This window comes from Rattus norvegicus, chromosome 4 (genome assembly GCF_021556685.1).
Source record: "Rattus norvegicus strain SHRSP/BbbUtx chromosome 4, alternate assembly SHRSP_T2T, whole genome shotgun sequence".
NCBI classification, from domain to species: Eukaryota; Metazoa; Chordata; class Mammalia; order Rodentia; family Muridae; genus Rattus; species Rattus norvegicus.
Window position 1 is genome coordinate 26,742,468 of NC_141537.1, and position 15,636 is coordinate 26,758,103.

Genomic DNA, 15,636 nt, shown 5'->3' on the forward strand with positions numbered 1-15,636 from the left:
TATAACATTCTTTCCCAAAGTTACTAACAGCAGAGGCTCCAGTCCTTCTCCCTGCCCCCTTTCAGAATCCTCACCATTTCTGTCTTTTAAAAAATATTTTTGTTTTTATTTTGAAAGTTTGCTTACAAATTAACAAATTAGTGGACTTTCAGATGTATTTCATTTTGGTCGCTCTCCTCTCCATCTTCCTGCCTTTTCTTTCTCTGCTGCGTCCTGCACTCCCAGGATTTTAAGTGAAAGGCTATACTGCTCCTTGTCGTAAAAGGCAGGAAAGTGTACTTATGGCTTCTCCGGATGGGACCTGTTCCTGGCTTTTGTCTTGAGTCCCACTTCCTTCTCTAAAGACTAGGGAGTCTGAATGAAGCATCTGCTAATGCATATGTTATCTACCAAGCCGTTCTAGTAAGTTCTTTTCTCTGTCTCTGGTAGATGTCATAGTTCTCAAGGGATGCTCATTCAGTATATTTCTTCTTGCCTCCTTTTAATCATCTGCCTTTATGTCTGGTTTATGGGAATTGGTGTATTATCAGCTATGATTATATAAAATGAGAACGTTAACAGGATTGGGTTAGCCTGATGTTTGGTCCGAGTTTGGGTGATAGTTGGCTCTTTTTTTTCCTAGTGTGCCCCCAATGTGCATAAAATGGATGGATATTCGTGTGATGGTACTCAGGTAAGCCACTCATTTTTACCTAAAATTCCCATGAATTTTAGTGCCAGCATGAAAGAAACACTAAAATTATATTTCAGTAAGATCAGTTTGAATGGGTCACAATCAATTCAGATGACAACACTCACGTGATGTGTTCCCCAACTGTATGTCCTTTTCCCACTTTGTAGTAATGTTGTTACCACTGACTGATGGGTGTTCATTTTCTCGTTTTAGGGAATTTGCTTTGGAGGAAGATGTAAAACCAGAGATAGACAATGCAAATACATCTGGGGGCAAAGTAAGTTGCCACATGGCTTGATCATTTTTCCACACGGCATTGGCACACTTTTATTAGGGTCTATGAGCTAGAAGTAAATTGTTGACCATTTCATAACTGGGGGCTTCTCAAAACCACTGCAAGATTGAGTAAGAACACTTTTCTAGGAATTAGAGAAAGGCACCTTTTTTGAAAAGTCGTGGCCCCACAGTTTCTGGCTGGTTGGCAGTGCCTGTGAATAAGGCAGTAGGTGTCTTTGCTGCTGGGCAGGCAAACCTGCCTGATGCAAAACTTGGAGAGCAGTCTTGATTTCAGCTCCTCAGCTGAGTGCCCTTCGGCAGAAGATCCCATCTGGCCTTGTAGAGCCATATGGGATGGACATGGTCTCTAGGTAGGGTATCCTTGTCTTAGACCTAAGCATGTTAAGTAGAGTTTCTTTTATCAACTGTCAACTTCAAGCTCCAACTGGCTTTCACAGTTATAGGTGACCTTCTACTGAAGTAGCTCACTTGTGAAGAACAGAAATGTTAATGTTATCTTTCTCAAAATCGGTCAGAGCTTTAAAGGAGAATATTGCCATTTTTATCTAAATATTAGTGTTTACATTTACAAAATCTAAATTTGTATTTAAAGTTTGTGTTAAATATTTTTCCCAGAGTTAATAGCCAATATTTTTGGAAGATGTTTTTGTTCTAACCCTTTAAAATGTTTGTGTTTTGTTTTGTTTCTTTTTTTATGTTTTGTTTGTTTTTTGGTGCAGGTAGAGTGTTAATCTGTAGCCCAGCCATATACCTTGGCCAGTCAGACCTTGAATCTGTAAGCTTGCCTCAAGCTAGGCTCACAGGCACATGCTACCAGGCCTGCACATTTGAAGTTTTTTAAAAAGACAGTTTGTAGTAGGAGAAGCTGTAAAATGAATCACAGTCCTTAGATGTCGTAGTACTCGGAATCCTTTTGGGAAACAAACATTGTTCTCTGAGTCTCTTGAGAAGCATTGAGCTAAGGAGAAAATTTAGCCAGGCAGCTTTGTACTCTAAATAAAGGGGCACTATTTTTATTTCTTCTGCTTGAGCAAAACAGGTGAGGGACTAGCAATGCACTTAGCTACCATTTAATACGTGCAAGTTGAGTATCTTTTATTGAAAATGCCTGATACCAGAAACGTGAAGATTGTGGAACACTTGTACATAGATAATGAGGTGCAATCAAGCATGCAGTTAATTTTATGTAATGTTTTTAGTATCCTTAATGCACCTGTATTTTTACTGAGACATTTTGCCTCATATTAGGACATGCACATTTCTTTTTAGAAAGTATTTATTCAGCATGAGTGTGTGAGTGTGTGATATGTATGCGTGGTATGGTGTATGAGCCTGTGTGCAGAAGGGGACATATCAGGAATCTTCCTCCATCACTCTCCACCGTATTCTCTTGAGACAGGGTCTCTCACTGAACCAGGAACTCAGCTGGCATGTAGCAAGCCCCAGCGATTCTCCTCGCCCTACCCCATGTCTCTGGGGTTGCAGGCACATGCATGTGCATTCTTGGCTTTGTTCATGAATTGAACCCAAGTCCTCATGCTTGCATAGTTCATTACTCACTGTGCCATATTGTCATGATATTTTCTTCTTGTGGTATCTTATTAGCTCTTGAAAAGTCTCGAAACATGAAGCATTTCAGATTTTTGGATTAGCAATACTTAACTTGTATCACCAATCGGCATTTGATTAGTTTACAAAAGTCTTTGTTATTGTTTTTTGCTTTTTTTCAAATAGGAGTTCTTGTAGCCTAGGCTGGCCTTGATTCTCCTGTGGGAGAGGATGATAAGGCTCCTGTCTTCATCTCCCAATTGCTGAACTGATAGTCTTATTCTGGCTGGTGGGAAAATCATTTTGATCTAGCAGGTGTCTCGGATATGCTGGCTTCAGAAAAGACAAAAATCAGCGAAGATGCTGGAATATCTTAAGTTCCACTTACCTTCAAAGAGTTGGCATGAACTCAATATCATCTCAAAGCATAATAAAATATTTTTATAGCAGTTAAGAATTAGTAAATGAGGTAAAAATTATTCTGTTCTTTCTTGAATCCAAGTATACTGCATAGCATTTGAATCATTTTGCCCATTTTATTTAATGTTTCTGATTGAGAAGTTATGCATCAGGTGCTGTGATTAAAATAAATACTCAAGGTTAATTCCCTACATAGTGCCAGATCCTGGGGAGTATTCTCTCAGTCTAAAGTCTATCCTCCCTCACGAGACTACATGTACTTGGCTTTCTTAATCCAAATAGGTTCCACGGAAGATGTACCCATGCCTTCTGTGATATGGCACACCTTTTGGGATGGTAAAATTCCTGTTTTTGTCACTGCTAACACTACAGTGAGCATGGCTTCATACGGCAGCGTCCCATGTTACCTCCATTACTCATGTACAGTTCTTTTCTTCTTCAGAGGTGACTGCATCTGACAGGTACTGCTATGAGAAACTGAACATTGAGGGGACTGAGAAGGGCAACTGTGGGAAAGACAAAGACACGTGGACACAGTGCAACAAACGGTGAGTGCTCACGGAACCCAGAGGTCATATGTCATTCAGTTTACAAGCATACAGTCCACGTGAGATGTTCCTGTTTGAGGTGAACGGTAAAGCACGGTCTCCGGTCTAGTCTCCTCTCCCTTCCCCAGAGCTCCAGCATCACACAGGACTCCAGTTCTCAACATGGACCTGGACCTCTTTCTTAGGGTCCTTGTACAAGAATAACCAGAAGGCTCTGCTATAGTTGCTACACTCTCTCACCTAGACAGAACCTTCCAGCACCTTAAGACTGAGGAAGATTGAAGCCACATAATCAATGCTGCTGAGTGAATTAGCTAGCTCTGACCTTTCTAAACTACCTTTTGTCTTTGCTAAATGTCTCAATGTTTCATTGTCCTGTGTAGGTAAGAATAATTAATTCCATATTTCCTCTGTATGTTGTCCAAACATAGATCATGGTTGTTTTCCCCTTTGTTCCCTGCCAATTATTGTGAAGTATCCTCCTGTGTCTGTGCTGTCATTTGTATAGCCAAGCCCTCCAACTCTAAGGACTACAAAATCCCTTGAGCTCCCTCTACTGGAATTCTTTTGCCAAGCATACTATTACCAGAATAGTCCTCTAAGCCCTTTTGAATACATTAGGGACTTTGCTCAAATTTCGATATCTCTGTATAGCTAATTAACAGAGTAGTCATCATGTAGTGAATCTACACTGTGTGCTGAGTACACTCACCATCTCATGTTAGTGAGTCTGTATGGCATCAGGAAAGCCTTCATTTCAGACATGAAGAAACCAAAGCGAGATCAGTGCCAGGGCCCAAGTGCATGTCTTACCCCTCTAGCATTCACCTTCTCTGGGCATCAAGCCTGCACAGGACCAAGCTCCTCCTCTCCCACTGATGCCAGTTAAGGCAGTCCTCTGCTACATATGTAGTGGGAGCCACAGACCAGCCCGTGAATACTCTTTGGTTAGTGCTTAGTCCCTGGGAGCTCTGAGGGGTCCGTTAGTTGATACTGTTGTTCGTTCGTTCGTTTGTTCATTCTTTCTTTCTCTCTCTCTTCCTTCCTTCCTTCCTTCTTTCTTTTCTTCCATTTTTATTAAATTGGGTATTTCTTGTTTACATTTCAACTGTTGTTCTTTCTATGGGATTGCAATTCCCTTCAGCTCCTTCAGTCCTCCCTCTAACTCTTCCACTGGGGTCCCCAGGCTCAGTCCAATGGTTGACTGTGAGTAACTGCATCTGTCTTAGGTGCTGGCAGAGCCTCTCAGAGGACAACTGTACCAGGCTCCTGTCGGCAGGCACATCTTGGTTGATATCAGCAATAGTGTAGGAGTTTGGTGTCTGCAGGTGGAATGGATCCTAAGGTGGGCAGTCTCTGGGTGGCCTTTCTTACTTCAGTCTCTACTCTATTTTTTGTTCTTGCATTTTCTTTAGACAGGAACAATTTTGGGTTAAGAATTTTGAGATGGGTGGTGGCCCCATCCCCCAACTGGAGACAATGTCTATCTACTAGAGGTGGTTACTTCAGGTTCTATCCTCCCACTATTGGGCATTTCAGCTAATGTCATCCCCACTGGGTCATGGGAGCCTCTTGAATCCCTGGTGTCTGGGACTTTCAAGTGGTTCCCCCTTCCTCCCCTCCCACTACTGTATATTTCTATTCATTCTCCTGGCCCTCTGGACTTCTTTTATGTCTCCCTCCCTACCTGATCCTGCCCCCCCTTTCACTCCACTTCCTTTCTCCCACCCATGTCACTCCCTCTGTTTCCTGTGATTATTTTGTTTCCCCTATAAGTGGGATTGAAGCATCCTTCCTTCTTGTTAAGTTTCATATGGTGTGTGAGTTGTCCTATGCGTATTCTGAGCTTTGGGGCTGATAGCCACGTATCATTCAGTACATATCATATATGTCCTTTTCTCTGTCTGGGTTACCTCACTCACGATGATATTTTCTAGTTCCATCCATTTGCCTGCAAAATTTGTGAAGTCTTTGTTTTTAATAGCTGAGTAGTAGTCCATTGTACCACGTTTTCTGTATTCTTCCATTGAGGGACATCTGGGTGACTTCTACTTTCTGGCTATTATAAATAAGGCTATGAATATAGTGGAGCCCATGTCCTCGTGATATATTGGAGCATCTTTGGGGTATATGCCCAGGAGTAGCATACCTGGGTCTTCAGTAGAACTACTTCCAATTTTCTGAGGAACTGTCACATTGATTTCCAAAGTGGTTGTACTAGTTTGCAATGCAACCAGAAATGGAGGAGAATTCTTTTCTCTACATCCTCGCCAGAGTCTGCTGATGCCTGAGTTTTTGATCTCAGCCATTCTGGTTGGTGTAAGATGGGATCTCAGGGTCATTTTGATTTGCATTTCCCTGATGACTATGAATGATGAGCATTTCTTTAGATGCTTCTTAGCCATTCGAGATTCCTCAGTTGAGAATTGTTTGTTTAGCTTTGTATCCCATTTTTCAATTGGGGGTTATTTGGTTTTCTGGGAGTTCTTTATTTTTTTTTCTTGTACTCTTTTTTTTTGTTTTGTTTTGTTTTGTTTTGTTTTATTAACTTGAGTATTTCTTATATACATTTCAAGTGTTATTCCCTTTCCCGGTTTCCGGGCAAACATACCCCTCCCCCCTCCCCTTCCTTATGGGTGTTCCCCTCCCAACCCTCCCCCCATTGCCGCCCTCCCCCCATAGACTAGTTCACTGGGGGTTCAGTCTTAGCAGGACCCAGGGCTTCCCCTTCCACTGGTGCTCTTACTAGGATATTCATTGCTACCTATGGGGTCAGAGTCCAGGGTCAGTCCATGTATAGTCTTTAGGTAGTGGCTTAGTCCCTGGAAGCTCTGGTTGCTTGGCATTGTTGTACATATGGGGTCTCGAGCCCCTTCAAGCTCTTCCAGTTCTTTCTCTGATTCCTTCAATAGAGGACCTATTCTCAGTTCAGTGGTTTGCTGCTGGCATTCGCCTCTGTATTTGCTGTATTCTGGCTGTGTCTCTCAGGAGCGATCTACATCCGGCTCCTGTCAGTCTGCACTTCTTTGCTTCATCCATCTTGTCTAATTGGGTGGCTGTATATGTATGGGCCACATGTGGGGAAGGCTCTGAATGGGTGTTCCTTCAGTCTCTGTTTTAATCTTTGCCTCTCCCTTCCCTGCCAAGGGTATTCTTTTTCCTCATTTAAAGAAGGAGTGAAGCATTCACATTTTGATCATCCGTCTTGAGTTTCATTTGTTCTAGCCATCTAGGGTAATTCAAGCATTTGGGCTAATAGCCACTTATCAATGAGTGCATACCATGTATGTCTTTCTGTGATTGGGTTAGCTCACTCAGGATGATATTTTCCAGTTCCAACCATTTGCCTACGAATTTCATAAACTCGTTTTTGATAGCTGAGTAATATTCCATTGTGTAGATGTACCACATTTTCTGTATCCATTCCTCTGTTGAAGGGCATCTGGGTTCTTTCCAGTTTCTGACTATTATAAATAAGGCTGCAGTGAACATAGTGGAGCACATGCCTCTTTTATATGTTGAGGCATCTTTTGGGTATATGCCCAAGAGAGGTATAGCTGGATCCTCAGGCAGTTCAATGTCCAATTTTCTGAGGAACCTCCGGACTGATTTCCAGAATGGTTGTACCAGTCTGCAATCCCACCAACAATGGAGGAGTGTTCCTCTTTCTCCACATCCGCGCCAGCATCTGCTGTCACCTGAGTTTTTGATCTTAGCCATTCTCACTGGTGTGAGGTGAAATCTCAGGGTTGTTTTGATTTGCATTTCCCTTATGACTAAAGATGTTGAACATTTCTTTAGGTGTTTCTCAGCCATTCGGCATTCCTCAGCTGTGAATTCTTTGTTTAGCTCTGAACCCCATTTTTTAATAGGGTTATTTGTTTCCCTGCGGTCTAACTTCTTGAGTTCTTTGTATATTTTGGATATAAGGCCTCTATCTGTTGTAGGATTGGTAAAGATCTTTTCCCAATCTGTTGGTTGCCGTTTTGTCCTAACCACAGTATCCTTTGCCTTACAGAAGCTTTGCAGTTTTATGAGATCCCATTTGTCGATTCTTGATCTTAGAGCGTAAGCCATTGGTGTTTTGTTCAGGAAATTTTTTCCAGTGCCCATGTGTTCCAGATGCTTCCCTAGTTTTTCTTCTATTAGTTTGAGTGTCTCTGGTTTGATGTGGAGGTCCTTGATCCACTTGGACTTAAGCTTTGTACAGGGTGATAAGCATGGATCGATCTGCATTCTTCTACATGTTGCCCTCCAGTTGAACCAGCACCATTTGCTGAAAATGCTATCTTTTTTCCATTGGGTGGTTTTGGCTCCTTTGTCAAAAATCAAGTGACCATAGGTGTGTGGGTTCATTTCTGGGTCTTCAATTCTATTCCATTGGTCTATCTGTCTGTCTCTGTACCAATACCATGCAGTTTTTATCACTATTGCTCTGTAATACTGCTTGAGTTCAGGGATAGTGATTCCCCCTGAAGTCCTTTTATTGTTGAGGATAGCTTTAGCTATCCTGGGTTTTTTGTTATTCCAGATGAATTTGCAAATTGTTCTGTCTAACTCTTTGAAGAATTGGATTGGTATTTTGATGGGGATTGCATTGAATCTGTAGATTGCTTTTGGTAAAATGGCCATTTTTACTATATTAATCCTGCCAATCCATGAGCATGGGAGATCTTTCCATCTTCTGAGGTCTTCTTCAATTTCTTTCCTCAGTGTCTTGAAGTTCTTATTGTACAGATCTTTTACTTGCTTGGTTAAAAGTCACACCGAGGTACTTTATATTATTTGGGTCTATTATGAAGGGTGTCGTTTCCCTAATTTCTTTCTCGGCTTGTTTCTCTTTTGTATAGAGGAAGGCAACTGATTTATTTGAGTTAATTTTATACCCAGCCACTTTGCTGAAGTTGTTTATCAGCTTTAGTAGTTCTCTGGTGGAACTTTTGGGATCACTTAAATATACTATCATATCATCTGCAAATAGTGATATTTTGACCTCTTCTTTTCCGATCTGTATCCCCTTGATCTCCTTTTGTTGTCTGATTGCTCTGGCTAGAACTTCAAGAACTATATTGAATAAGTAGGGAGAGAGTGGGCAGCCTTGTCTAGTCCCTGATTTTAGAGGGATTGCTTCAAGTTTCTCTCCATTTAGTTTAATGTTAGTAACTGGTTTGCTGTATATGGCTTTTACTATGTTTAGGTATGGGCCTTGAATTCCTATTCTTTCCAGGACTTTTATCATGAAGGGGTGTTGAATTTTGTCAAATGCTTTCTCAGCATCTAATGAAATGATCATGTGGTTCTGTTCTTTCAGTTTGTTTATATAATGGATCACGTTGATGGTTTTCCGTATATTAAACCATCCCTGCATGCCTGGGATGAAGCCTACTTGATCATGGTGGATGATTGTTTTGATGTGCTCTTGAATTCGGTTTGCCAGAATTTTATTGAGTATTTTTGCGTCGATATTCATAAGGGAAATTGGTCTGAAGTTCTCTTTCTTTGTTGTGTCTTTGTGTGGTCTAGGTATAAGAGTTATTGTGGCTTCATAGAAGGTATTCGGTAGTGATCCATCTGTTTCAATTTTGTGGAATAGTTTGGATAATATTGGTATGAGGTCTTCTATGAAGGTTTGATAGAATTCTGCACTAAACCCGTCTGGACCTGGGCTCTTTTTGGTTGGGAGACCTTTAATGACTGCTTCTATTTCCTTAGGAGTTATGGGGTTGTTTAACTGGTTTATCTGTTCCTAATTTAACTTCAATACCTGGTATCTGTCTAGGAAATTGTCCATTTCCTGAAGATTTTCAAGTTTTGTTGAATATAGGTTTTTATAGTAAGATCTGATGATTTTTTGAATTTCCTCTGAGTCTGTAGTTATGTCTCCCTTTTCGTTTCTGATTTTGTTAATTTGGACGCACTCTCTATGTCCTCTCGTTAGTCTGGCTAAGGGTTTATCTATCTTGTTGATTTTCTCAAAGAACCAACTTTTGGTTCTGTTGATTCTTTCTATGGTCCTTTTTGTTTCTACTTGGTTGATTTCAGCTCTGAGTTTGATTATTTCCTGCCTTCTACTCCTCCTGGGTGTATTTGCTTCTTTTTGTTCTAGAGCTTTTAGGTGTGCTGTCAAGCTGCTGACATATGCTCTTTCCTGTTTCTTTCTGCAGGCACTCGGCGCTATGAGTTTTCCTCTTAGCACAGTTTTCATTGTGTCCCATAAGTTTGGGTATGTTGTACCTTCATTTTCATTAAATTCTAAAAAGTTTTTAATTTCTTTCTTTATTTCTTCCTTGACCAGGTTATCATTGAGTAGAGCATTGTTCAATTTCCACGTATATGTGGGCATTCTTCCCTTATTGTTATTGAAGACTAGTTTTAGGCCGTGGTGGTCCGATAGCACGCATGGGATTATTTCTATCTTTCTGTACCTGTTGAGGCCCGTTTTTTGACCAATTATATGGTCAATTTTGGAGAAAGTACCATGAGGAGCTGAGAAGAAGGTATATCCTTTTGCTTTAGGATAGAATGTTCTATAAATATCCGTTAAGTCCATTTGGCTCATGACTCCTCTTAGACTGTCGACATCACTGTTTAATTTCTGTTTCCATGATCTGTCCATTGATGAGAGTGGGGTGTTGAAATCTCCCACTATTATTGTGTGAGGTGCAATGTGTGTTTTGAGCTTTAGTAAGGTTTCTTTTACGTATGTAGGTGCCCTTGTATTTGGGGCATAGATATTTAGGATTGAGAGTTCATCTTGGTGGATTTTTCCTTTGATGAATATGAAGTGTCCTTCCTTATCTTTTTTGATGACTTTTAGTTGGAAATTGATTTTATTTGATATTAGAATGGCTACTCCAGCTTGCTTCTTCTGACCATTTGCTTGGAAAGTTGTTTTCCAGCCTTTCACTCTGAGGTAGTGTCTGTCTTTGTCTCTGAGGTGTGTTTCCTGTAGGCAGCAGAATGCATGGTCCTCGTTGCGTATCCAGTTTGTTAATCTATTTCTTTTTATTGGGGAGTTGAGGCCATTGATGTTGAGAGATATTAAGGAATAGTGATTATTGCTTCCCGTTATATTCATATTTGGATGTGAGGTTATGTTTGTGTGCTTTCACTCTCTTTGTTTTGTTGCCAAGACGATTAGTTTCTTGCTTCTTCTAGGGTATAGCTTGCCTCCTTATGTTGGGCTTTACCATTTATTATCCTTTGTAGTGCTGGATTTGTAGAAAGATATTGTGTAAATTTGGTTTTGTCATGGAATATCTTGGTTTCTCCATCTATGGTAATTGAGAGTTTTGCAGGATATAGTAACCTGGGTTGGCATTTGTGTTCTCTTAGGGTCTGTATGACATCAGTCCAGGATCTTCTGGCCTTCATAGTTTCTGGCGAGAAGTCTGGTGTGATTCTGATAGGTCTGCCTTTATATGTTACTTGACCTTTTTCCCTTACTGCTTTTAATATTCTTTCTTTATTTTGTGCGTTTGGTGTTTTGACAATTATGTGACGGGAGGTGTTTCTTTTCTGGTCCAATCTATTTGGAGTTCTGTAGGCTTCTTGTATGTCTATGGGTATCTCTTTTTTTAGGTTAGGGAAGTTTTCTTCTATGATTTTGTTGAAGATATTTACTGGTCCTTTGAGCTGGGAGTCTTCACTCTCTTCTATACCTATTATCCTTAGGTTTGATCTTCTCATTGAGTCCTGGATTTCCTGTATGTTTTGGACCTGTAGCTTTTTCCGCTTTACATTATCTTTGACAGTTGAGTCAATGATTTCTATGGAATCTTCTGCTCCTGAGATTCTCTCTTCCATCTCTTGTATTCTGTTGGTGAAGCTTGTATCTACAGCTCCTTGTCTCTTCTTTTGGTTTTCTATATCCAGGGTTGTTTCCATGTGTTCTTTCTTGATTGCTTCTATTTCCATTTTTAATTCCTTCAACTGTTTGATTGTGTTTTCCTGGAATTCTTTCAGGGATTTTTGCGATTCCTCTCTGTAGGCTTCTACTTGTTTATTAATGTTTCCCTGTGTTTCCCTAAGGGAGTTCTTCACGTCTTTCTTGACGTCCTCCAGCATCATGATCAAATATGATTTTGAAACTAGATCTTGCTTTTCTGGTGTGTTTGGATATTCCATGTTTGTTTTGGTGGGAGAATTGGGCTCCGATGATGCCATGTAGTCTTGGTTTCTGTTGCTTGTGTTCCTGCGCTTGCCTCTCGCCATCAGATTATCTCTAGTGTTACTTTGTTCTGCTATTTCTGACAGTGGCTAGACTGTCCCTATAAGCCTGTGTGTCAGGAGTTCTGTAGACCTGTTTTCCTCTCTTTCAGTCAGTTATGGGGACAGAGTGTTCTGCTTTCGGGCGTGTAGTTTTTCCTCTCTACAGGTCTTCAGCTGTTCCTGTGGGCCTGTGTCTTGAGTTCACCAGGCAGCTTTCTTGCAGCAGAAAAGTTGGTCTTACCTGTGGTCCCGAGGCTCAAGTTTGCTGGCGGGGTGCTGCCCACGGGCTCTTTGCGGCGGCAGCAACCAGGAAGACCTGTGCCGCCCCTTCCAGGAGCTTATGCAGCCTCAGGAGTGCCCACCTGACCAGGCGCTGAGTTCTCTTCCCCACGGGGTCTGGGAGCAGAGAGCTGCTGCGGGCCAGGATCCGCGGGTGTGGGACTTCCGGTAAACACAGGACGTGCCCAGTCCTAGAGGAATTCTGCCTCTGTGTGTCCTGATTTCACCAGGCAGCCTTCTTGCAACAGACAAGTTGGTCTTACCTGTGGTCCCGAGGCTCAAGTTTGCTCGCAGGGTGCTGCCCACGGGCTCTCTGTGGCGGCAGCAACCAGGAAGACCTGTGCCGCCCCTTCCGGGAGCTTCAGTGCACCAGGGTTCCAGATGGCCTTTGGTGTTTCCCTCTGGCGTCCAAGATGTATATACAGAGAGCAGTCTCTTCTGGTTTCCCAGGCTTGTCTGCCTCTCTGAAGGTTTAGCTCTCCCTCCCACGGGATTTGGGTGCAGAGAACTGTTTATCCGGTCTGTTTCTTTCAGGTTCCGGCGGTGTCTCAGGCAGGTGTCCTGCCGCTCCTGGGCCCTCCCCCACGGGAGCCCAGAGGCCTTATACAGTTTCCTCTTGGGCCAGGGATGTGGGCAGGGGTGAGCAGTGTTGGTGGTCTCTTCCACTCTGCAGCCTCAGGAGTGCCCACCTGACCAGGCGGTTGGGTCTCTCTCTCACCGGGAATACCTGCAGTATTCTTAATACCTGTGTTAATGTACTTGTTGGAATGACTCATTCCTTAGATGTAGTCCTTACGTCTCTACCAACACTGGTGAGAGATTCATCCATTCTTCAAGGCCCATTTGAATTAAAAAGAATCTTGCTCTGTCAATTGTTTTCTGATTGGCTTTCCCAGTTCCCCTCTGAACTCTTACAGACATAGTTCTTGTGCTATTCTTACGGCCCAAATCCTCAGTCCATTATTTTGTTCATGCTTATGTATGTGCTGTGTCTTCTTACACAGTGGAATTCCTCTGAGGATAAACATCATGTTCTACTTTTGTCATAGATTTTAAATTGCAAACAATAGAGTGCATAAACAAAATTAGAAAGGATTTAAATATTTCTTCTATATTTTTATTATAAGGTATGAATATATTTAGAATTTAATTCTATATTTGAATATATTTCTATGTTTCAAATACTTTTAGAGAATACATTTTATATATTAGTGATAAATATCGATCCCCATTTTTCTATGCTATCAGTCATATAAATTCTGTTATTTCCCTATGTAATTTTGCTGCTATGTTTATCAATTAGTGGGTTTTTTTGACTGTTTATTTGTTTTGTTTTGTTTTGTTTTTTGAAACAGAATTTCTCTGTGTATAGTCTTGGCTGTCCTGGAACTTGCTCTGTAGACCAAACTGGCCTTGAACTCACAGAGATCTGCCTGCCTCTGCCTGCCTCTGCCTGCTGAGATTAAAGTGTGCACCATCACTGCCCAGCTTAGTGTTTATAAGGTTTAAATATGTTGTTACCATGATTGATGACTAAAATGTGTTTGTTAAAATAATATATAATACAATATTCTTGATATAGCAAATTGCCTGTTAATTCCTGGGCATGTATGATTTGTTTGTAAGGGTAGTGAGGCTTTGTGGCTAGGAATCTCCATGAGCAGTGGGTCACCTCCTCCTTGGTTTTGAGAGGCAGGATGCAGAAGTAGCTGTAGTACAGAAGAATACTCAGACGGTCTACTCACTTACCTAACACTAAACAAGTTTATCATAGCAAGCAATGTATGTTACCAATCATTCTGACAAAAAGTTGTATTTGGTGGATAACTTTTCTCAACCAAACACTTGAACTGACAGTCAATGAAACATAATCTAGAGAGCTATTAGGATTTTGGATCACCATTTGGAGTTTTAGAGAACTTAATTTTAAGACCTGGAATCCACCCGATTTGGCTTATTTTTATTTTGCATAGCATGCACGTAAGTAATGTGACCGATGGATAATCAATACTAACAAGAGAGAAGACACTACTTCAAAAGTACAGGCTTCATTTTGTCTTTGGGGAAGCATTCAAGTCAATAACTGGTGCTCTTTTAACACAGGGATGTGCTCTGTGGTTTCCTTCTATGCACAAATATTGGCAACATCCCAAGGCTCGGAGAGCTCGATGGTGAAATCACGTCCACTCTGGTTGTGCAGCAAGGAAGGACATTAAATTGCAGGTAATTATCCAACCATTCAGTGATCGCGTTAGTCACGCTACTTCCCAGGAATACTGCTAGCCCCACTGCCTTTCCACTGTAGTCTGAACTTAAGTCTCCTTCATAAATGTGATTGTGTAGCTTACAACTGAAAAATGCAAAGTAGTTGACAGTGATCCATGGGGGTTGTTACATGGTTGCTCAAATTATGTTTATTGCTCAGAAAAATCCCACAGGGTTTGGCTTGCCTTTTCTCCTTAGTGAGAGGATGGAGACTTCTGGATAGAGTCAATCATCACACGTCTGCATCTCATTTTGCTTCTTCCTGAAGTTCCAGCAAGTTAAATTTTCTTTGGAAGTTAGCTATCCGTAGGAAAGCTCAAAGATGGAGTTGAAGCTTCAACCGTTCAAGTCTGGCAGGTGTACAAATGGCTACGGGGCTCACACTTAGGGAACGCCTTCGAAAAAGTTAAATTTGTACCTCAGTAAGAGGGAATGCTGACACACCTTGTGGTGGCTTGGAAGCCTCAGGAATTGGTAGCATAGTGTACTGTTCAAGGAGGGATTAGATGAGTTTCCCGGCGGGTTTTTACATAAAGAAGTTATCTGGAAGTTTGAAAAATAAAAAGGAGCCTATTGCAAGGGGCTGGCCCACACTGTCCTTGGAGATTGAGGCCTCGTCTCCACAGAGAATTAGACAGAACGTTCCTAAATTGAAGGGTTCCTAACCAGAGTCATATGGAAGTGGTTCAGCCTCAGAGAACGCTCACTGAGGATACCGTGGAAGTTTCGGTCCTCTGCCTCGTTATTACTGACTGACTTACAAAGCAAATCTCTGACATGGAAAACCAGAGTGAACAGAAAACCCCAAGAGACTTTTTATCACAAAGTGAAAAAATAATGTTCTACGCTAATGAATCAGATCATGGACGAAAAAGATTCTGTTGGAAGTGAGCGTTAGTGGTTGGAATTATCTCCCCGGAAGTAGGGCAATAACAAGGTAAAGAAACTGAACACTGAGAAAGAACTCCACAATGAAAATAGAAATAAAGAAGAACAGAAAAACAGGAGGAAATTGTCCATGACTGGTGTCAGAGACAGAGGTAAAATTCATTGTGGAAGCACTGTAGGACAGAGAAGAGCGTCATCAAGTTTCCACGGAAGAAGTAGTGTCTTAAGTTTATCACCAGGAGTCTAGGTAATCAGAAGATACTAGAAAAATTATTTGTAAACAATAGTTATCTCTCAGACTCAGACCAGGGCTCTTTGAGCATACCTCTAATCCCAGCACTTAGAGGCCGAGACGTGAGGATTATGATTTCCAGATAAGACTGGACTACCTAAGAAGGTCTCGCCTCAAAAAAACAAACAAGCAAACAAACAAACAAAAAGAACAGATATACCTTGAGAGTATAAACTAACATTTTAGCATTCAAATGTCTCCAAAATGTACTAATC

At 41.4% G+C, this 15,636-nt stretch overlaps 1 protein-coding gene across 20 annotated transcripts in view; it reads left to right on the top strand.

Annotated features, from left to right (window-relative positions):
- Adam22 (ADAM metallopeptidase domain 22) overlaps positions 1-15,636 on the top strand; it is a 250,410-nt gene that overhangs the window by 196,403 nt on the left and 38,371 nt on the right. For all 20 annotated transcript variants that reach the window (XM_087659105.1, XM_087659107.1, XM_087659106.1 and 17 more), the window contains 4 exon segments: positions 623-673; positions 887-950; positions 3,381-3,486; positions 14,080-14,199. In XM_087659105.1, the coding sequence (XP_087515231.1) occupies positions 623-673; positions 887-950; positions 3,381-3,486; positions 14,080-14,199 (341 nt within the window).